Source organism: Diabrotica virgifera, chromosome 3 (assembly GCF_917563875.1).
Source record: "Diabrotica virgifera virgifera chromosome 3, PGI_DIABVI_V3a".
Taxonomy (NCBI): Eukaryota; Metazoa; Arthropoda; class Insecta; order Coleoptera; family Chrysomelidae; genus Diabrotica; species Diabrotica virgifera.
In genome coordinates, this window is record NC_065445.1 from 269,024,916 (window position 1) to 269,049,848 (window position 24,933).

The following is a 24,933-nucleotide window of genomic DNA, read 5'->3' on the forward strand; positions in this document are numbered from 1 at the left end:
TAGGAGTCCGTGTATGTAGAAGAGAAGAGCAGCGACAGATCAGGGTGAAGCAAAAAATAAAGGAGGATAAAGGCTCAATTTGGGCTGTAGTGCCATAGAAGAAGAAGAAGAAGAAGAACAGGATGGGAGGACGAACTTCCTTGTTGCGCACTGTTGTGGGGTGTAAAATATGATATAATATTGCATGTTTTTTGTGCCTGTTCTCTTAATTTTTGCTTTTGTCGTTTTTCACTGCCACTTAAATATTTGCAACTCATGATAATAACGAAACGATTACTTGTTAAGAAAAATAACTGTGAAAAGAGATTTAATAAAACGACTGTATAATGCAATACCTTACAGAAAACGGCATTTAACCATCAAATTCAATATTAAATTAAAAAGTGCATTTCGAATAAATATTATGAGAATACGTGCCGATACCTTTTGCTAATCCTACCTCTTGTTAATCCTTCTGAGTGGTGTCTAAATTTTGCTTATTGTTATTGATACCGACAAGGCAATCTACCTACTCTTATTACAGTTTTATGATAAGAACGGTTTATGGTTTATGAATATAACTAACATTATTTGTTATCATTTATCAAATCCTGTTCGTAAAATGAAATAATTTTGAATATTTATTTTGTTTTTTCAATAGAAATATTCTTTTAGTGATCTTTTCGGGCCCCATTAAAATGCGGGCAAGAGGCAGGGGTCTCACGGGCCTAGTGGTAAAATGTTGCTCTTTCTGTTGTGGCTAGTTTATTCATATTTGCCTTGTTTAGGGCCCAGGTTTGACATCCATATGTCATGATAGGAAGGATGCACTGGTTAAACACTTTGCTCCTCAAGTATTGGGGTATTTGCGGTTCTTAAGTGTCCAACTAAAATTTCCAAATCCTGGCCGTGAATGCCATAGGTCATAGGTTGACCAATTTGCAGTTTTGAAGACGCAAACGTGTTCTAGAGCTAGGTTGAAAAGCTTTGGCGATATTACGTCTGCTTGTCTCATTTCTCTCTTAAGCATACTGTATACTGTTAGTGATTCCTTTTTATGGATTGGTGGCCATTCACACGTGGTGCATATGTTACACATATTCAGTATTACATCCACGCCATTCTCGCCCATTGCTTTTTTTATTAGAATAGTAGATGGCCAGACTGAGCTGTAAAACATCGCGCAGCAACATCGAACGGGTCCATCTTTGGCGTCGTGTCACAAACGAAGGGACGAATTCATTTTATTAGCCGTCGCGTAGTGCACGAAATAAAAAATAAACACCAAGATACCTAATAGTATGCAGTGTACCGAACGAAACTTGTAGCTCATCTAGCCACAACAACGACCAAAAACCTGTATTTTTATCTCGCGACACGCCGTAATTGACATCCCTGTCTGGCCATGCTTTTTACGGCGCTTACTGCCGCTCTTACGGCGCCGTAAATTATTGCCCTTGTGGCCTTTCGCTTGAGTCACCGCTGGTATGCCATTGATCCTGGGGTTTTTGGTTCTTAGTTGGCCCTCTCTACTTTTGCTAGTAAAATTATTGGTTCTGCCAATAGGTTAGCTGGGTGAGTTCTTAAGTGTTGTTTCCTGTTTTTGAGGTATGTTGTAGCATAACTCTTCTTTTCTCTACTAATTCTAAAGTTTCCTCGATCTAAAATAACAATATACATAAAACACAGGGAATTAGATGATTGGTACAACAGGAACGAATAGAAAACAATAAAATGACAAACGTGATGCTAAATAGGATAGCATTTTGGAAAACATGAAAAGCAAGACTACGCAAAAGGTTGATGGAGGGTGTGGAATTAGAAGGGCGGATCTGTGAAAAAACGTCTATTTTTGGATGTGCGAGGTGGCATTCGGATTTTTGCAAATAAAGTTAGGTGACAACTTCAACAATAATAATTGACTTATGCTCCTTCTCAAATATGCCCGGAACATTAATAAAAAATTAAAATATTTAAAAATTTCGAAAAACATCGATTTTTTTCTGTTTTCTTTGCTTATAACTTTAAAACGATTCATTTTGGAACAAAGTCGTAGGGAAATAAACTAAAGATAATTGAAGTCGTAGGGATTCGTAGGGAGTCGTAGGGAAATAAACTAAAGATAATTGAATTTTATATGATAAATGACTAGTTAAAAATGTCCTAAATTGTTACTCTTTCTGCAAAATAACAATAAATACAAAATAAGAGGGCAAAATAAGCCTGTTTTTATTCAATGTTTTTCAACCACTTTGGTGGCACTAAGAACTTTCGTATTTCGCTTAGAAAATTCTTACAACATATTTAAATCATTCACCAAATTTCATTAAAACAGACCTGATAGTTTTATCAGAATAATTTTGCAATCAAAATTTTTTTAAAAAAGTTCAATTTTTTTAAAAACTTTCTGAAAAAAAAGTAGACCATTTAGAAGTTTGCTAATTTTTTTACATATAAAGAGGTTCTCTACCTATCTAATACACTTTACAAAATTAAAATCGAATTATTAAAGCGGCCTCAGCACTGTTTTAAAGTTATAAACAATTTTTTGGCCTATAAACAAATACAGTGAGGACGTTTGAGTTGGCATAAATTCATTTTCTCGAGAATAGGCGTCTCTGGAGATAAATTCCGAAACAGGTCGATTTTTATTTTTAAATTCTAATTTTTTGGTATATATATCATACTAGTGACGTCATCCATCTGGGCGCGATGACGTAATCGATGATTTTTTTTTAAATGAGAATAGGTACCGTGTGATAGCTCAATCAGAAGGCTATTCAATTTTATATTCATTAATATAAACATTAACATAATTATTTATACAGGGTTTGAATTAAAAAACATTTTTTGAATTAAATTAAATCCAATATTAGATTACGTCATCACACCCAGATGGATGACGTCACTAGTATGATATTTATGCCAAAAAATTATAATTTAAAAATAAAAATCGATCTGTTTCGGGATTTATCCCCAGAGTCGCCCATTCTCAAGAAAATAAATTTATTCCAACTCAAACGTCCTCACTGTATTTGTTTATAAGCCAAAACATTGTTTATAACTTTAAAAGAGTGCTGAGGCCGCTTAAATAATCCGATTTTTATTCTGTAAAGTATATTAGATAGGTAAAGAACCTCTTTGTATGTAAAAAATTAGCAAACTTCTAAATGGTATACTTTTTATTCAGAAAGTTTTTAAAAAATTTGAACTTTTTAAAAAGAAAATTTAGATTGCAAAATTATTATGCAAAATCTATTAGGTCGATTTTAATGAAATTTGGTGGAAGGTTTAAGTATGTTGTAAGAATTTTCTAAGCGAATTATGAAGGTTCTAGGTGAAACCAAAGTGGTTGAAAAACATTGAGTAAAAACAGTCTTTTTGCCCCTTATTTTCTATTTATTGCTATTTTGCTGAAAGGGTAATAATTTAAGACATTTTAAACCAGTCAACCAGTCGTATATTATACAAAATTCAATTATCTTTATTTTCTTTCCGTACGACTTTGTTCCAAAATGAATCGTTTTAAAGTTATAAGCAATGAAAGTAGAAAAAAATCGATATTTTTCGAAATTTTTAAATATTTAAATTTTTTTATTAATGTTCCGGGCATATTTGAGAAGGAGCGTAAGTCAATTATAATTATTGAAGTTGTCACCTAACTTTATCTGCAAAAATCCGAATGCCACCTATCACATCCACCTCAAAACAGATCCGCCCTGGTCTAAATAGAATAATTAAAAAACACTTAAAGCTCAGTACTGGAGGATTAAATAATAGAAAAAGTAGCTGAGTATTTTTTACTAAAAGTAGATATTAACTAAAATGATATATAACTTTTATCGTTAAATATCCATTTATAAGTATGCCTAATTGAAACATGGGAATTCTTATAGCAGACTTCAAAATCGTATATGTAAACGTATATAGAATTCTTGACAATACGTATATTCTTATAATCAGTTTAGTTGAACCCACTGAAGGATCTGTTAATAGATACAAGAAACTAATGATGATGAAGAACGGTATATTTTCCAAATCGTTGAGGTGTGCTCTGAAAATAAAAGTTAATAATATTATCAAATACCTACTTTTTTGGTTTTAGATTTTATCACTTATAATATCACACAATCACATATTATCATATACTAAGATTATTATTCAGAAATTTAGTTAGAATGTGACAAGAAAGATGAATGATGGGCAAGTACTGATCACAAATTTTAGATGTAAATATAGGAAGGCTGATGTTCAGCAGTGGACTTAAAAGAGGCTTACCTTCTATTTCGGTCTACAGCTTCATGCGCACGTACTGCAGCTTTTAGAACTTTACCATCTTCTTCATTTAGTGGTACCTAAAACAATAAAAATATTACTGCCATTTGAGTAAAAGAAAGAAAGAAAAGAAAGGAGGAAAAATACAACATAATGAAATAATACAACAACGAAATACCAAACGGATTACTGAATACTGTGGAGCAGCAATGACAAAAAATGAACAATATTAATAGTCCGTTCTTTAACGGTAAAATATTGCAAAACCTCTAAATTTTAAAGAACCGCTTGGATTGACATAAAATTTGGCATACACATAGCTAACAAGTCAAATAAAAAAAGTGATATTGTGCCGATGTGTGCTTTTGCCCTGGGGGTGGTTTTCACCCCCTCTTGGGGATGAAAAAATGTTCGTCCAAAAAAAGTCAGGAAATGGATAAACTGGCTAATTCTTAGTAACTTTTATTCTGTAGAGTTTTTTCACTAAGTCAATACTTTTCGAGTTATTTGGCAGGGAATATGTTCATTTTTTCAACAAAATAACCACGCTTTTAGACGGTTTTTCGCAAATAACTCAAATAGTCAGTACATTGTCGAAAAAATATTCATAGCAAAAATATAGCCTGCAAAAAAATTTTAAAAATATATATCACGTCTCTACACCTAGTAGAAGCAGAATTATAGCTAATGAAAAATAGGTTCATATTCGTCAAATTCCAAATGGAATACTTTAACGTGAAATAACCAAAAATAAAGCACATTTCGGGGAAAACTAATTACAACTTATTTAAAGCGTTTAAAAAAGCTTCATTTTTTTTATAAAAAAAATTTCTAGCATCAAAATTAAACAGTTACGCTCAAAATAAAGTTAGTCCCTTTTGGTTTTGGTAAAAAAATCGAGAAAATCACCCCCTAATTAGTGTCTTAAATGAACTTAATCGTTACGACTTCACAAGTTTCTTGACTTGTGTATATATTGTTTATATGATCTGTAAGTTTCATCGGTTCAAAGTCCTTATTATTGAAAGGGCTGTAGTTAAAAGTGGTTGAACGAGTCACTGATCACGACTGTATGCAAATTTAGAAACACCAAATCTTAATCAATTTTTGGCTAACAGAAAAACAAAAAAATACATGATATTCAGAAAAGCAAATCTGACTTTTTTTGTTTTTCGAGATTTTTGGTATCTCTAACAATTTTTAAGTTATTTTGAAAAAAAGCATATTTTTCAAAATTTAAATTTTTAAAAATTTTACTTTGAAACCAAATTTTTTCAAAAATAAACACTTTGAATCGATGAAACTTACAGATCATATAAACACAACATAAGTAAAATAATTTATGGAGCGGTAACGATTAATTTCATTTAAGTTGCTAATTAGGGGGTGGTCTTCCCGATTTTTTTTTTGCAATAACAAAAGGGACCAACTTTATCTTGAGCGTAACTTGTTTAAATTTAATGCTAGAAACTTTTTGTAAAAACGAAACTAAAGCTTTTTTTAAACACTTTAAAAAAGTTATAATGGATTTTCCCCAAAAAGTGCTTAATTTTTTGGATATTTCACGTCGAAATATTCTATTTGAAATTTGGTGAATATGAATCTATTTTTCATTGGCTATAACTCTGGTTCTGCGAGATCCAGAGACCTAACGCGTACACTATTTTTTTTACTTTTTTATAGGCTATATTTTTGCTGAGAACTTTTTTTCGACAAAATACTTACTTTTTGAGTTATTGGCGAAAAACCGTCTAAAAATGTGGTTATTTTGTTGAAAAATGAACATATTCACTCGCAAGCAAATAACTCAAAAAGTGTTGGCTTGGCGAAAAAGCTCTGTAGAGCAAAAGTTACTTAAAATTAGTCAGTTTACCTATTTCTGGACTTATTTTGGACATATATTTTTTCACCCCCAAGATTGGGTGAAAGTCACCCCCAGGGCAAAAGCACACATCAGCACAATATCACTTTTTTTCTTTGACATTTAAGGTATGCGTATGCCAAATTTCATGTTAATCCAAGCGGTTCTTTAAAATTTAGAGCAAAAACCGTGAAAGAATGGACTATAGTTAACAAAATTATAAAACAAAATAATTTGTAAAAATAATAGCAAAATACTTTGCTATCTGCAGATGACCAAGTAGTAGTAGCAAATGATGCAGAAGACATAACATTCATGACTAGAAAGCTAATCGAAGAATACACTAAATAGTAAATGGGGGTTAAAAATAAACATAAATAAAACGGAACATCTTGTAGTTGGAGGAAAACCAGAAAATATTCCAGTTGAAGACGGTAGTATAAAAAGCTGTAAAGAATATAAATATTTAGGAACTGTCATTGCCGAAGATGGTATCACAGAAAAGGATATCCATAAAAGAATAATTCAAGGACGAACAGCTATCCAAAAATTAAATTCTATATTATGGTCAAAAAACATCAGAATGACAACAAAAATAAATCTCTATCACAGTATAGTAGAACCAATTACAACATATGGCGCAGAATGTTGGCAGATAACACAAAGAAACAGAGACAAACTGAAAGCAGTAGAAATGAACTTTCTACGAAGATCGTGCAGAATCTCTCGATTAGACCACATAAAAAACGAAGTAGTTAGAGAACGAGCAAAGGTTAAGAGTACCCTAATAGCACACGACGTCCAATGGACGTCCAAAATAGGTCCATTTTTGGTCCTAACGTCCATGGACTATAAATGGACGTCCTTTGGACGTCCCATGTTGGACGTCCTTCGGAAGGAATAAATATGGACGTCCTTTGGACGTCCGACGTTGGACGTCCTTCGGACGGAATAAAAATGGACGTCCTTTGGACGTCCGACGTTGGACGTCCTTCGGAAGGAATAAATATGGACGTCCTTTGGACGTCCGACGTTGGACGTCCTTCGGACGGAATAAAAATGGACGTCCTTTGGACGTCCGACGTTGGACGTCCTTCGGAAGGAATAAATATGGACGTCCGACGTTGGACGTCCTTCGGAAGGAATAAATATGGACGTCCTTTGGACGTCCGACGTTGGACATTCTTCGGACGGAATAAAAATGGACGTCCGACGTTGGACGTCCTTCGGATGGGACAAATATGGACGTATATATACTGGACGAAATACGGACAATTCCCTAATAGCACACGACGTCATTTGGACGTCCAAAATAGGTCCATTTTTGGTCCTAACGTCCATGGACTATAAACGGACGTCCCATGTTGGACGTCCTTCGGAAGGAATAAATATGGACGTCCTTCGGACGGAATAAATATGGACGTCCTTTGGACGTCCGACTTTGGACGTCCATACTGGACGAAATACGGACGTTTTATGAACGCTTATATTGGACACATTATACCAATTACGAGATCAAATAGCAAAATAATTCAATAAAATATTAACTTGCGTTAACTTTACGTTAATGAAATACAGTCAAACCTGTCACTAACGGCCACTAAAATGAAAGAACTATTGGCCGATATAGAAAAGTGGTCGTTATTGCCAGTTTTTGTAGCCTAGATATACAGTACAACCTGTGTTACTGGCCACCTGTACTAACGGCCAGTTTAAAAATTCCCCAAACCAATTATATCTAGACTACAAAAACTGGCAATACCGGTCACCTTTCTATATCGGCCAATAGCTTTTTCATTTTTAGCGGCCGTTACTGACAGGTTTTACTGTAATTAGTGTGGGGAATTTTTAAACTGGCCGTTAGTACAGGTGGCCGGTGTTGGCAGGGGGCCGGTAACACAAGTTTTACTGTAGTTTAAATCGATTAGATCGAAAGATTAAATCTTAATTCAAAATTGTATATTAAATTATTACAATTATAAAACTATATAGTTTAATATCCAAAACATGTTTTGATTTCATGTAATGTAATGAAAATCTTATTTGTAAATTATTGGTTACAATGTTTAACAACAGGAAATATTCAAGAATAAATAAAATAAAAGTTTCCCCTAACAACAAAACATTCCAGGAATTCTACTATCAAAGTTCTATTCCGTGAACATCTGATTAAATTATGGCTGGAAAGTTACCACAAGATATTCTATGAAAAGAGTACAATGTCCTCCTGGAGGGGTAAAATTTTCCATACTCTAAAGAGAGGCCATTTACTATTCAATTTGCGTTCATTTTCAAATTTGCCGCGCGAGTATCTATGTAGCGTCGCGTGGTCATTGGTCATCAAGTCATCAATTATTTCATTTTCATCATAAGATAACCTAAAAATTTAGTAAAAATTTTGATTGGAAAAAAATGCATCGATAAGGGGGTGAAAAATGGAAATTAGTGGCTTTTTTTGCTGTACTCAACTGTACTGTTTAGTATGCTAGTTTTGGCTATGGCTGGATCTGTTAAACAATTATGTAAGTATTATAAAATCCGTTTTCAATTTTCTTTATGAAACGAATCATTTATGCATGTATTACCTGTAAATATTTTGATTTTTAATTGTAAAGAATAGAAAAATTACCGTTCATTTTAATTTTTTTTAGAATCAGCTGAAAGTGGTCTACAAAAAACCAGATATAACCAAAATAAAGATATAAAAAGTGTATTGGCTAATTGGAAGAAACAACATTGTCCATGCATAATAAGTTATTACTTTATAAACAAATATTAATACCTAGGAATGGAACCTGGATATAATCATCAAGAAGATAGCAGGAATCCCGACAAACAACTTAAATAAGTACAAGAATATTGAGGAAATCCTCCTCGATACTACTGGGCAAACTAGAAGATTGAAGAGGACAAAGCCTTTTGAACTAGTTTGAGTGATAGGTGATAGTGAAAAGCAGAGCATAGTGCGTGATGTGGCTGTGTATGTTAGAATAGTGCACGATCTTGTTAGATTAGATAAGAGACGCTATCGGGTAAGCTCTTCATTTTAAGAAACATTAGTAATTTAGGTTAAATTAAAATTGCTCATTGGTCAGTTATGACCAGATTGCTTTTTTTATGTTTGGCAAAAAGGGCGTAAGTCAGAATTGCACATTGCTAATGTTTTGATGATTTCTGGACCAGCAAAAAACTGTTGTAGACGTAAACTGTATGTACCAATAAAAAGAGCCGATTTTTCTGGTCCAGAAATCATCAAAACATTATCGATGTGCATTTCTGACTTAAGCCCTTTTTCCCAAACATCAGAGAATTGTAATGTACAAATTCTCCTATCTGATTTTTCATGAATTTTGTAGGAGACGAAAAACCATTTTTAGGATCATCTCCTGCTTTCACATGTAAATTTTGACATGTCTTGTAGTAAATAGATAGTTGAATTTACTACAAAACATGTCAAAAAATATATGAAAACAGGAGGTAACCATAAAAAAGTTTTTAGTCTCTCTTACAAAACTCATGAAAAAACAAATCGGAGGTATGTCACATCAGTGACTATATACAGGGTGTAACAAAAATACAGGTCATAAATTTAATCACATATCCTGGGACCAAAAATAGTTTGATTGGACCTAACTTACCTTAGTACAAATGTGCACAAAAGAAAAGTTACAGCCCTTTGAAGTTATATATTAATAGCACCAAGGGCCTTAGAGGCCCATGGCTTGAAAAGTTTGTTTTTTCTTCATTTTCACGTTTCTTTATGTACTGAGATCTTCTCTGGCTTGATATGTGATTTTTCTCCATTCCTTCCTCTTATTCATTTTTCTTTTCTGACCCTGTAACACCATTCTTTCCAAATCTTTTTCGACCTCTTGCTTCCATCTATTTTCCGGTCTTCCTCTTCTCTTTCTTGAAGCTATAGTGTAGTTTAGTACCCTTTTCGGAGTCCTCGTTTTTGGCATCCTTTCAATGTGACCTCGTGATCTAAGTCTCTGTGCCTTTATCACTCATTTGAAGTTACAAAATGAAAAGTGATTTTTTCCAATGTATCGAAAACAATGTGCTTTTGTGCACGTTTCAATTTAATTATTATTGTAGTACCTACCATTTAAACAACGTTTTAAAAACTTTTTTGCCTCTTATTGCTTTTTCGAAAAGTCAATTTTTATCGAAATATTGTGAATATTTGTCAAATCCACCACATATTTGTATATGGTTAAGTACGATTATGGAGACTTGGTAATAATATGCAAACTTATTTATGCTTTACATTTTTAGGTATATTTTGAACCATATTAAAAAAGAAGCCAGACTCGATAAAACGTGCCTTATCGAAAAAATACAAAGAGGCAAAAAAGTTTTGAAAACACTCTGTTTAACTAATGGTACCTCAGTAATAGTTTAATTGGAACATACAACATTTGGGGGGTTTAAAGGAACAAAACCCCCATAAAATTTTTACGTGGACATATTAAAAAAGAAGTCGCAACTCGATAAAAACTGCCTTATCTGAAAAATACTAAGAAACAAAAATATTGAATTTAACTAATGGTACCACAATAATAAAATTGAATTGGAACATACACAAAAGTTTGGGAGGATCTAAGGGATCAAAACCCCCATAAAATTTTTATGGGGTGCACAAATTTCACCATAATTTTTCTTTAAGATATTCCTGCCATAAATACTGCCACATGTCCATTTTCAATAAAAAATCGCTAATAGTTTTCGATATAATCGAAAAAATCGATTTTCATTTTGTAATTTCAAAGGGCTGTAACTTTTTTTATGTGCATATTTGTACTAAGGTAAGTTAGGTTCATTCAAACTATTTTTGGTCCCAGAATATGTGATTTAATTTATGACGTGTATTTTTGTTACACCCTGTATATACAGCCGATTACGCACCACCTTAAAAATTGGGCATTTTTGATGTCTCGAATTTCCTAAACCTGTTGTTGCATCTAAGTGATTTTTTTTATAATATTCTAGCCTAGGCCCTAGAATATGTTACCTCCTTATGCTTGTCATGCACAGGGAGCTATACTGTAATATATATTATATCACATTACTATAGAGAGCGATATGATATAATATACATATATTACAGCATGACAAGCTTAAGGAGGTAACCTATAGCCTAGGCTATAATATTATAAAAACATCACTTAGATGGGACAACAGGTTTAGGAAATACGAGACATCAAATATACCCCATATTTAAGGTGGTGCGTTAATTTCTTGGAGAAGTGTATTGTAATTTAATGTAAATACTGTAATATCCAATAATTGTAATTTGATATAAGATGAAATATAAGTTCCTTAAAAAATATATTTTTTATTTCCCACAATACATTCTCCACAGGTCTAAATATCGTCGCTAGACGTCCACCGAATGACCTTCCAGGACGTTAGATGGATGTTCAGCAGCAAGACATTGGACCAAACTGGGACATCCTATGAATGCCCAAATGACGTCCACCGAACGTCCCCTCCGACGTTAGGTGGACCTCCATTGGACGTTTAACAACTTGGCCTTTGGACCAAAATTGGACGTCCTGTTAAGGTCCAATTCACGTCCCCTAGGACGTCCGATTAAGGTCCAATTCACGTCCCCTAGGACGTCCGATTAAGATCCAATTTACGTCCGATTAAGGTACAATTTACGTCCGCTTAAGGTCCCATTTACGTCCGATTAAAGTCCAATTTACGTCCGATTAAGGTCCAATTTACGTCCGATTAAGGTCCAATTTACGTCCGATTAAGGTCAAATTTACGTCCTATTAAGGTCCAATTTATGTCCGATTAAGGTCCAATTTACGTCCGATTAAGGTCCAATTTACGTCCGATTAAGGTCCAATTTACGTCCCCTAGGACGTCCGATTAAGGTCCAATTTATGTCCGATTAAGGTCCAATTTACGTCCGATTAAGGTCCAATTTACGTCCCCTAGGACGTCCGATTAAGGTCCAATTTGCGTCCGATTAAGTTCCAATATACGTCCCCTCGGACCTTAGATGGACGTCCAATGGACGTTCGGTAGCGCGACATTTGGACCAAAATAGGACGTATAAAGGACGTTCCTCGGACGAAAACGGACGTCCAAAGGACGTCCCTAAAGTCCGTGAAGGACGTCCAATGGACGTCCATTGGACGTCCTTGTGCTATTAGGGTAGCATTGACAACAGAATTGAATTCTGGACTCATTACGCCCCATGATCTTCAATTTAATCATGGATGAAATCACCAAAAGAGTCAACAAAGGAAGAGGATACAGAATGGAAAACAAAGAAGTAAAAATAGTCATTTATGCAGACGACGCAATATTGATAGCCCAAGCTGAAGATAGTCTTCAAAGATTAGTCCACAGATTAAACATAAGAGCAACAAAATTCAATATGACAATTTCATCTCAGAAAACTAAAAAAATATTAAATAGAGAAGCGGATATGGGACTACTGATGAGGAGGAAAAAACCTCAGAAACCGGTATAGACTCTTCCTGCACTCTCCGATTTAACCAGAGTATTATGCACCTGCTGCATTTTCGTGTTGCAAAAAATTGAAAATGTTTATACATTTTAATTAAATTACTCTTTTGTTGAGTACTAAGGAATCGTTCTTGTTGAAACTTTTACCACGCTGAGCAGATGGGTTGTGAATTATTTAAAATTCTCTCATCTTAATTTCCTCGGCATCCTGTATGATTTATAATTTTTGAAAATCTCGGGAGGTTGTAACCAAAGAAAGTATTCCACCTGTTGTCAATCTGATGGTAGGGGAACGATATTTATTGTCGTTTTCTGTGCTACTTCGATTGATAACTTATTTTGTTCTTCGGTAGATGGCTCTAGTGCATCCGTGACATTTCGTTCTTTGCAATTCGGAAAGGCCCAAAGTGTGGTACCTGGAGAAATCGGAGAGAAGAGGATATGGGACTACTGATGAGGAGGTAAAAACCTCCGAAACCGGTATAGACTCTTCCTGCACTCTCCGATTTAACCAGAGTATTATGCAGCTGCTGCATTTTCGTGTTGCAAAGAAGTTGAAAATGTTTATACATTTAAAAAATATATTAATCAGTACAAAACCAATCAGATGTAAAATAGAAATTGATGGTATTACTATTGAACAAATAATGGAAATAAAATACCTTGGAATTACACTGTCCAGCTATGGAGACCTGGAAAAAGAAGTCAGAAATCAAGTACAAAAAGCAAATAGTAAATAGACTGGAAAGATGCCTTAATAACAGTATACTCGTATAGCGAAACTGACATTTAACACTGATATGAAGCAGTGACGAAGCGTCCATGTAGCCATTGTTACCATTGGTAACAGTTACAAATCTTGCAAATAAATATTTTATGACTACTACGAAATAATTCCATTTATATTTTGTACAAACAGAAATACTTGTTAATAGTACAGCAGAGCGTCGATTATCCGAACGTCGATCAACCGAACGACCGGTTATCCGAACTCCCGACCCCCGCGCCCCGCACTCGAGCAAGCATTAGTAATTAACGCTTAAAATAATTTCAATTTTCTTCAATTGTGTATCCAAAAATATGTTGTTGCAAAGACTGCACTTTTTTGTTTAATTGCTATTTGTCATTATCAAGGTATAAACAAATATACAGTTATATAAATATGGTTTTTATTCACTTGTGGATAAATATGTATGACACTCTCAATATAGTTCGATTATCCGAACAAATCGGTTTTCCGAACACCCATGTCCCCCAATTAGTTCTGATAATCGACGCTCTACTGTACCTAATTCAGTAAATAGCCAACTAGACGCAAGAAAATATTGGCGAGATATGTGAATACATGGCACGTTATTATATGCTGTTACCAATACTGGCACTGGTAACGGTAACGCAGGAGAAACCTCGCTATCGCTCGGGACTAGCTCCGAAAATTTTGAAAGAGCGACGGGTCTAGAGACGGCGCGCGGGCACGCTGTGCATATTAGTATTGTAACCATTTTGAAGATTGGTAACGTTGGTTTAGTTAGTACCTATTACAGATTACAGTGTGCGTGCATTTAAACATGGAAGAGTGTTACGTATTGCGTAATTGATCAATTACTTGAAAAGTCATTCTACTTGTATATTTTTTTTATATATTATTTTAAAGAACAAAATGATATTATTGAAAATGGAAGAATTAAAATATAAACAATAGTTTTCAAAATCTGTTCTTTTTCCTACTTGTTCATTTTTTTTTTGTTAATTTTATGGTACAATAATATGTTTAGTTTGTTTATTATTTATTGTTACACCTGTTACATATACATAATTACATACATATAATTTGGGAATAGTGATTTGTTTAATTTTATCCCACAGGATTGAAAACAAAAACTTATATTTGGGAGGTTCAAAATATTTTTTTAAATAAGATTTTTTACATCTGGTTTTGGTAACACTTTAGAAAAAGTCACGCGTCGCCACTGATATGAAGTCAGGAATTTATAAAGCCAGTATAAGACCAATAATGACATAATATGCATCAGAAGCAAGACCCAATACAGCCACAACACAAAGACTAGTGGAAACAGCAGATATGAGAGTACTGAGAAGAATCCTAGGAAAGACGCTGAGAGATCTAAAGAAGAGTGAAGACATTAGAATAAAATGCAACGTACAGTGTTTAAACGAATGGATACTAAATAGGAAAAATAATGGAATAACCACCTAAGTAGTGTTGCCCAAATGCAAGACCAAGACGAGACATAGACAGTCTTGGTCTTGTATTGGGATTCACAGCATCTCTTAGTAACCATCTTATTAAGTGCAAGACTAATTCTTTTAATATTTAAATGTCCTTGGTAAACGAATACGCGTTGTTTATCATAAACATGATTGACCCATATTACTATACAAGTGTATCAGTTATCGATAATGCAAGGTCAGCTGTAATAGCAAATATTATTCTTTATTTATAATCAAGCCGATTCAGCAACTATAATACAAACACTTTCACTTTTTATATATACCAAAACATTAAACAGGGGATTCCACATTCTGAGTTCTAAATTCATTGCGTAAAGATTAATCATTGGTATTTGAGATCCCAGCGGGTAAACATCACAGCGGATAAATATTTAGCCACCAACTCTTTACCGTAGTTACTTCAACTTATAAATAAATGAATATACTGTGAGTAGTGTTATTTCATCAACCCCTATAGTAGGCATCACAGCGGATAAATATTTAGCCACCAACTCTTTACCGTAGTTACTTCAACTTATAAATAAATGAATATACTGTGAGTAGTGTTATTTCATCAACCCCTATAGTAGGGGGTAACCACCCCTTAACTATCTGAGATGGTTCAGATAAACAGGAACCACCATAGTCTTGGTCTTGCACCAGTACACCTGGTTTTGGTCTTGGTCTTGGTATTGCGCTCCCGGTCTTGGTCTTCATATTCAAACTAATATTGGTTAAAAATCTACAACTGATCTGTTTACTTTCTCAGACAAAATGAAACCCACTCCAAAATATCTCTTGATCCCTCCATTCTTAAACAGGGCTCTTACTTAAGTAAGCATACAGGAGCCAAGCGTCTTTGGCTATTAATTCAATTATTTGGACTTAACAATACGTCATGTCAAAACGATACGCTATATAGTATGTTCTTTAAAGGTAAAATATTGCAAAACCTCTAAATTTTAAAGAACCGCTTGGATTGACACCCCCCCTCACCCCCAGGGCAAAAGCACACATCGGCACCATATCACTTTTTTATTTGAAATGTTAGCTATGCGTATGCCAAATTTCATGTCAATCCAAGCGTTTAAAATTTGCAGCAAAAACCGTGAAAGAATGTACTAATACAAAGCCATGGTGGTTAGTAACAAGATGTTGGCTCAATTGGGCCGTAATTGTCAATACTGAGCCGGCTACAAAAATTAACCGTTTTAAATATCTAGGGTATTTCATAAATGAGACACTACATCCTGATAAAAAAAATTAAAACTCTTATAGAAATTGCAAGAGGAACATTTATGAAACTTCTATACTGTGCAATTCTCAGCTGAACTTACATAGTACGTTCTTTAACGGTAAAATATGGCAAAACCTCTAAATTTTAAAGAACCGCTTAGATTGACATGAAATTTGGCATAAACATAGCTAACAAGTCAAAGCAAAAAAGTGATATCGTGCCGATATGTGCTTTTGCCCCGGGGGTGCTTTTCACCCCCTCTTGGGCGAGAAAAGTCACTACAGACCTTTTCTGTTTGGAATGATCCAAAAAACCTAAAAAAACTTTTTTCCATGCAAAAAAAATTATTTTAGGAAAAAAACAAAAAAAAACGTTTAAAAAATTTTTGACTACCTTTTGGTCCTGGCAACACTTTGTATTTCCCACGCAAATTTGTTAAAAGGAGTCCTTTTTGAGTAAGATTGTGCAAAAAATCCGAATCTGAATATTTTTCCTAGCGGATGTGCAGTGGCTTTCTGGACTATTTGTATTACATAGGAAAAATTCGCAATAATTTAATTAGTAATTATATCTAATTAATAATTAAATATTGACCACTATTTTATGCGTTTTCACACATAATTATGAGAATACGTGACTAGAAACATCAAAATAAACCTTGACTTTTGTATTCAAAGCTATCAACTTAAGGATAAGTACCAAATTATAGAAAAACAAATACTTCAAAATGATTACCTCTAGCTTATCTTCAATGCATAACCTAGTCCTAGTCGAAATGCAAGTTACTTAACTGATTAATTATTAATCTCACTAGTTCGTGACTCGTGATACATTTACGTAAAATTTTGAGAAGCTATTATAGCTGTTTTCATATCAGTGTATTCTAATGAAGTATAATTTATCCTTACACCTGTAGTACCAACAATGAATATATTACTTACGCGATTTAAAATTACCTAAATCGTGGTACTGAGAAATAAAGTAAAAAAGAAAAAAGTACCCTCTTGGTAATTTATACTACCTACACTTTTAGTTCAGGGCGGATCTGTTTTGAGATGGACGTTGAGAGGTAACTCTAATTTTTTTGCAGAAATTGCTTGGAATTAATCCACATAATAATAATTAAGTTATCCTCCCACTCAAAAAGGTCCAGAACATTGTTTAAATAATCAAAATGTCAAAAAATGAAGGAAAAATTCGATTTTTTTCTTCGTTTTTTGATTATAACTTTAAAAGTATTCACTAAAGCAGATAGCAATAGAAGAATACTGTACATTTCATTTGCAATTTGCAAAATTAAAATCGGTTATCTACCACGGCGTCAGGAATTTTTTTAAATAAACATTAATTTTTGGTGCTACGCGCAGGACAGCGGTGTTCGATTCACACAAGTTGATTTCCACCAAAATTTCTTCCAATCTTTATCTAATATATTATTTTCTTACTCTATATTTTGTTGTAAGTATGTTCATATTTTAATTCCGCAAAAATCAAACCAATTTGGTTATTGCTTGTGAAAAATTGTTTAAACAATTGCATACGTTTAAAAATAATACACTTTTATTTTCTAACACTTTTTTTTTTCTTCACTTTTTTTAAGTTAAAATATATGAACAAAGAAAGTTTTTGCTAAAAAAAGTGTTATTTTAAAGGACAGAGTAAATGTGTTTTTATTTTGCAATAAACAATTTTATTTATTTATTTCGAAATGTACAATAAATTATAATTTATCAATCATTATCAAATGTCATTGGAATGCCCAATCAGAGCGAACGTATCCGCTGTCCTGCGCGTAGCACCAAAAATTAATGTTTATTTAAAAATATTTCTGACGCCGTGTTAGTTAACCGATTTTAGTTTTACAAATTGAAAATGAAAAGTACAGTATTCTTTTATATGTAAAAAAAATTTAACTTGCTATCTGCTTTATTTTTAGTGCAACAACATTTTGGAAAAATGATTTTTATTTTGCGAAAGCGGATTGCAAAATTTATTTTGCACAATCTATTAAACCGATCTTAATGAAATTTACAGTATTGTTTTATCATATCATAAAGTTTTCTGAGTGAAATATAGTGGTCCTAAGTGTAGCATAAATGGTTGAAAAACGTAAAATGCGAATACTTGTTTTTTACGTATTTTTTTAGTTATTCCTATATTGCAGGAAATTTAATTACGCAACTTTTATATGGGTACAACTTTTCTCGAAAATGAATACTTTTAAAGTTATAATCAAAAAACCAAGAAACAAATCGAATTTTTCCTTAATTTTTTGACATTTTGATTATTTAAACAATGTTCCGGACCTTTTTAAGTGGGAGGATAACTCAAATATTATTATATGAGTTATTTTCAAGCAATGTTTGCAAAAAAATATGAGTCACCTCTCAACATCTAAATGTACTAATACTTTTACAGATGTACCCTGGTCTATTTATAAAATTGAAGATCTATGTCAACAAACCAGCTATGAATAAAAAAAAATATCTTACTTTGCAGGACGAGGATATCGTAGGACATCTTTTATAAATTTGGAAAAGCATGCCAGCTTTTGAGCCCGTTCACATGACAGGCGCTTAGCGCGCGTTTGGATAACGCGTGATTACAACTACATATTATGTACATTTTACTTGAGACCGTGCACATGCCAACGTGCGTTTAAGGTAATTAAAATGCGTATTAGAATGTGAACGGTCTCAAGTAAAATGTATGTAGTTGTAACCGCGCGTTATAAAAACGCGCCTTAAGCGCTCGTGATGAGAACAGGAATATTTTTTTTATTATCATACCAACAAGTTGACGGTGTTTTGTAGGTACTATAATCTGTTCAAGACGATCAATGAGCAGTCCTATTCTAACGTAAATTGTTGCAGTTGTCATTTTAAGAACTGTAATTTCATGCAGTAATGATTCCATGGGTCCACAAGGCTCAATATTCACATATTGAATATGTTTAGATTTGACAATTATTATTTGTTCTAATGTCTCCATCTTCAGATTTACGTGGATGCAACTGTTTTTTTTTTCGTGCCATGAAGCATAAATGCTGCTCCTTAGTACATACCCTATTCTGAAACCTCTGTATTACTTCATTGTTTTTTTACTGGCGCATCCCCAGAGCTGTGTGCCTTATGTCCATACTGTTCATCTTTCGAAATTTTACGTTGAGTTGTCTTCTCTTGTTTTTAATGTGAACTTTCCAACGAACTCTTTTATTCACATGTATCTGTTACATAAATTATTAACATATAATTGTAACATCTGCAACAGTGACCTGAATGTGATCTATTCTAATATGCTGATATCGCTCTCTTTTATAGGCAAAATTGGCATGAACTCGTTTTTTACCATTAGATGTTTTTTGTCCAATGATTGATTTTATTCACTCAGACCTGCTGCAATTCTCTTGCAGCTTCTTCATGGTTTTCTCCAACTGATAGGTAGAATAGCGGTCCTCCCCGTACACTACTTTTCGCCTTGCGGTATCCTTGTTTTGATTTCTTTCAGCCCAGAATAGGCCGTTTCCTGCTTGACCCTGAGCAATCTGTTTAAAAGCTAAGATTCCAATAATTGGGAGTATTGCTTTGGTGGTACTCTTTTTAGTTTAGGCCCTTATGCCATGCTGTATCGAAAGCTTGAGTAGCACCCAGAAAGGCGGCTGAACAAGCTTTCTTTCCTTCCAGTGCTCTTTGTGTAAGCTAGGTTCATATACCTATGTATTTGAGCCAAAGTCGAATGGCTTTCACTGAAATCAAACTGATGAAGTGGTATAAGGTTTCTTTCGTCTATTTTTGGTTTTAATCTTTTAAGCCAGTGATTGTCAATATGTGCGCGGGTCGTGACTCGTTACCCGGGAGGTCGCCAATTGAAAGAAAAAGTTGCATGAGTTGCCGCAGTCTGACTTACAGCTACAGAATATTAAATTTAAAATGTTTGCAGGACCAGGTGGCCGAGTCATTATAACTAGAATTAATACATTATTTTGTAATTCCCATCCCCAATCGGTTGGGTTCATGTTACTATCCTCTCCTTTCAGCCAACTTTGTGTTTGTAAATATACCCTTTTTAAATGCTGGGTGAATGCATCAACAAATGAAAGAATTTTTCCAATAACAATCTTTTGATTTTTGGCAATAGCCATTAAGTACATTCTGTATCTAGTAATTTTCTCTCAAGGCAAAACCACATCATCCACTTGCGCTTTAATTCAAACTGCTTTAAATGATATGAAATTAGAATTTAGTCGTTGCGATATTTATTTTCAGTGACCCCAAAGACCCCTGAGTAACAAGTTTGGTCCAATTATTTAACAAATAACCATAATAGTCCAGAGGAAGACGTTTATTACACCTGCTGCAGGCACCAGGTAGTTTGCACACTCTCGCCCACCTCATATTCATTTTCAGCAACCCCAAAAACCTTCGAGTAATGAGTTTAAGCCAATTATATGATAAATTACCACAATACTCCAGAGGAAAACGTTTATTACACCCGCTGAAGGCACCAGGTAGTTTGCACATTCTCGCCGACCTCATATTCATTTTCAGCGACCCCAAAAAACCCCCGAGTAATGAGTTTAAGCCAATTATATGATAAATTACCACAACACTTCAGATAAAGGCACCAGGTAGTTTGCACATTCTCGCCGACCTCATATTCATTTTCAGCGACCCCAAAAAACCCCCGAGTAATGAGTTTAAGCCAATTATATGATAAATTACCACAATACTTCAGATAAAGACGTTTATTACACCCGCTGCAGGCACCAGGTAGTTTTCACACTCTCGCCGACCTCATATTCATTTTCAGCGAACCCAAAAACCCCCGAGTAATGAGTTTAAGCCAATTATATGATAAATTACTACAATACTCCAGAGAAAGACGTTTATTACACCCACTGCAGGCACCAGGTAGTTTGCACATTCTCGCCGACCTCATATTCATTTTCAGCGACCCAAAAACCCCCGAGTTACAAGTTTGGGCCAATTATCTAACAAATTACCATAATACTCCAAAGGAAGACGTTTATTACACCCGCTGCAGACACCAGGTAGTTTGCACACTCTCGCCGACCTCATATTCGTTGTCAGCGACCCAAAAAACCCCCGAGTTAGAAAATTGAGTCAATTTTTTCCACTATTTACCGAAATGCATTTTTGAAATGCATTTCTCTTATGCACAAATGCAATTTTAGATTTCTTATTCATTACATTAGTTCACAAAATTTCCTGACATTCTCACGAATCAAACGCACCAAACTGCATTAAAATCCTTCTTACTGCGCCTAAAATCGACAGTAAGGCCTCTTTTTTGTGCTTCAATGCCTCGACTACTACCATTGAATAAAATGTCAGTTCACACAAGTATGAAGTGGCGAATTGCACTAATAATTTAAGAGCTTCCCTTTTGCTAGTTTTGGATATTGGTGTTTCTTTTCATCCAAAATACATCGAAATATTGCGAATAAAATTTCATTTTAATCATGCCATCAGCACCTAAATCTAGAAGACATTCTTTCATTTTTGTGGTGACATCATCCGGATCTATTGATTTGTCTAAAAAAGGGTATAAAATCCATCTACGCCCATTGTCAGCTCCAGAGTGCAAGTCGAGGAATGTGAGCCGATATTGCAAAACTTTTGTGTGTTGCATTATCTTCATCAATCTTCTAAACATATAGAAAAGACTCGAAACATTTTGTTTTGCAGGAGGTTGACCACAAATGCTTTTACTTTATCATCTTTAGCTGCTGAAATATCCTCTTCTCGTCCTTAAGGGTTCTTGTTCAAATTGTTAAGGTGACTAAAAAATCTGCCAAAAATTCTAATTTCAAGAGTCAATGGGGTCAGAAAAACCATATGTTCCAGAACTTTGTCAATACCTTTCCTCTGGATAGCCATCTGACCTCTGTGTGATAAAAGAGATTTTGATGAAGCGAGTCCATATCTTCACAAACGATTCTGAATAGCAGAGTTTGCAAAGCTTTACCTTTGATAGAATTCACAATTTTTATTACCTCCATAAGCACGTCATTTAAATCAGAAGGTACTACCTTAGCAGCTAGAGCCTGTCGATGAAGAAAATAGAATGTAAAAACAGGATATGTTTGGCATTATCGATTTTATTTTCCAGTGAGTCCGCTATTTTATCAGTCATAGTTTTAGCGCCATCGCTACAAATAGCGATACATTTTTTCCAATCAATATTGTACTTTATTATTTAAAGTGCTTTTTAAAAACATATCGTACAAACACTGGCCAGTAGTGTCTGCAGGAAGTGTCTACAGGAAGTGCTTTATAAAATAAGATTTCTTCCGTGATACTGTCATCTGCTTCAATGCGCACAAATACTACTACACAGTCGGAAAGATCTGTAGATTTGTCAAGCTGCAAAGCAAAATGTTGGTTGTTCTTTAATTTTTGGCCCGAATGAATAACAGATTAATGTACCAAAATAGGAAAAAAGCATTACCTAACGTATGTAGTCTTTTAATTAAATTATTTCTTTGGCTTTTTATGACACAGGGGCCGACAGGGGGGTCGCCAGGATATTTCAATCTGTAAAGGGGTCGTGAAATCAAAAAGATTGAAAAACTCTGTTTTAAGCAATAGTTTTTAAAATAGTTTCATAGGCATATAGGTTTGAATGATGAAATTTTATTTTGCAGAATGAGCGAATTGAGCTTTTCGAATATGAAAAAGTAATTTTTCTCCGAGAAATGGCCAAAAAGTTATTCACGTTTTTTGAAGGTGAAAACATCCACCCTCAAATCTTTTCAGCCAAAGCATGGCAGTTGCCTTACAAGGGGTACATTCATCTCAATTTTTTTGGCTACACGATGGCCAGGTATATTCATCTCAATTTTTTTATTATAAACATAACCTTATCAACACCTTGGCGGTTATATACTTTTTTAATACAATTTTGCTTATTAATCTTTTTGAAAACGATTTCCGGAGTGGAAATTGAAACGTCAAATCTCTTTAGGTAAAAATGTAATTTTCATTACTAACAATTGATTCTAATCCCATAGAAACATAATACAGTAAAACCTCGATATAACGGACTAATTATGGGGGATGGGGTGTCCGTTAAAAGCGAAAGTCCGTTATATAAAAATAGGTTTAAATAAATCAATTTTTTTTTAAATATGTGCACTCTATTTAGATATAAATAAAGACAAAGCACAAACAAAATTGTATTTGTCTTACTCGTGAAGTAACGTTGCTGTTTGATATCAACGGGCTTACTGTCGGTAATCCTGCTTTGAAAAAGGAATCAAGTTTTGTTTGCGCTTTTGAAGTTTGCTGTTTTTTTAATAATCAACTCTCTAAAATTATGCTGCTCTCTTGTATCCCCTGCGGTATCATCATGCAATACAACCATTACTTCATCTAAAAACTTTCAGCATTATATATGCTCCAGTCCATGAGTTGAATAAGCGATGTTGTATTTTTCGGCCAAAAAAATAAACCTAAAGTTACCATCTTTTGAACGTAGAATATTTTCAGAGTGAAGAGCAGTAGAATTGTCTAAAATCAATAAACATTAACATTTCACCTCTTCCGGCGGTATTTCCAGTTTCTTCTCTTGAAATTTTCTCACTGCAGGTACACATTCTTAAAAAACCTAATTTTTGATTCTGTGCTTGCTAATTTTTCTTCCAGAATTCGATTTTTTATATCTTTTTGCATTCAATTTTTTTTACATTTGAAGGGATTTTTCGTCCGTTATATCCGTTAAGTACGTTAAAAGGAGGTCCGTTCTATCGAGGTTTTACTGTATTTAACTTAGGCAAGTCATGTCACAAGAAAACAGATTTAGAATCTTAACCAAATGAAGTATTGAACTGAATTTAAAAATTTTAAGACTGATTTTTACAGGGACTGATTAACTGATTTTACAGGGAATTGCATGGGATTTAAAACGATATCTTATTTGACCTCATTGTCATTAAAAAATGGTTGAATGATTCTTACCCTGGCTTAGGGGTGAAAATAAAATAATCGAAACTATCAGAAAAATGTGTCCACCTTTAAAAAAATTGATTGTTGGGTTTTTTGAAAAATGTCATAGTTCCTGATAATGTATTTTTTTCGTTTGTGTAGCTAAGTTGTGGCTTAGTCCAATAAAAATAGTAAATTGTATAAAGATACCACAAGAAAATAGCTCCAGAACAAAACTAAATCCAGTATTCAGAATGTAAAAATAATGTAAAAATTATAAACAGAAATATGTATTAGAATAATAACTACTCACCCTGAAGTATACTCTGGATAAGCCCACCTGGGCAATCATCAATAAGTACTTGAACACTAGGATTGCCACCCAAAAAACATAAAACTCCAACAATTCACGTTTAATAGGTAAATACAACTTTTCGGTATTCATTGTGGAATACTATTTTTATGAGTCGATAAAACAATGAAGTTGAGTGTCGTATGGTGTCAACTAAATTTGTGTAAATTGACTGAATTGTTAAAACTTTCGACTGACTATGAATATTAAAGTGACTAAAGTCAATGAAAACACGCAGGTACTGCAGTCTAATAGTTGTTTTGATTAATTTGTTGATGATTCTATTAAGTATTTGTAGTATGCGATTAAATTGATAGACCAGGGAATTTAGCACTAAAATACCGGAATAAATAGTTAAATAATAGGAATAAATAAAGCCACTGAGGATACTAAAAATATCTTATGTGGACCATGTCACCAACATTGAGGTCTTACAGCGCATGACAAAAGAAAAAAAAGAAGTGCTTAATTTAGTAAAACAACGTAAGCTTGAGTACCTTGGCCACGTGATGCGGAACGAAGAAAAATATCGAGTTCTTCAACTCGTCATGCAGAGCAAAGT

General features: G+C 33.9%; 1 protein-coding gene across 2 annotated transcripts in view; it reads right to left on the reverse strand.

Moving 5' to 3' along the window:
- Positions 1-24,644, reverse strand: part of LOC126882429 (microsomal glutathione S-transferase 1-like) — a 35,103-nt gene extending 10,459 nt beyond the window's left edge. Inside the window, exons 1-3 of one of the 2 annotated variants that reach the window (XM_050647380.1) lie at positions 24,333-24,644; positions 4,258-4,334; positions 3,766-4,033 (exon numbers count right to left, since the gene is read on the reverse strand). In XM_050647380.1, the coding sequence (XP_050503337.1) occupies positions 3,796-4,033; positions 4,258-4,334; positions 24,333-24,464 (447 nt within the window). In that variant the 5' untranslated portion in view covers positions 24,465-24,644 and the 3' untranslated portion in view covers positions 3,766-3,795. Of the gene's footprint in view, positions 1-3,765; positions 4,034-4,257; positions 4,335-24,332 lie in introns of those variants that run through there. The other variant, XM_050647379.1, reaches the window with a different exon arrangement.
- Positions 24,645-24,933: the final 289 nt, after the last annotated feature.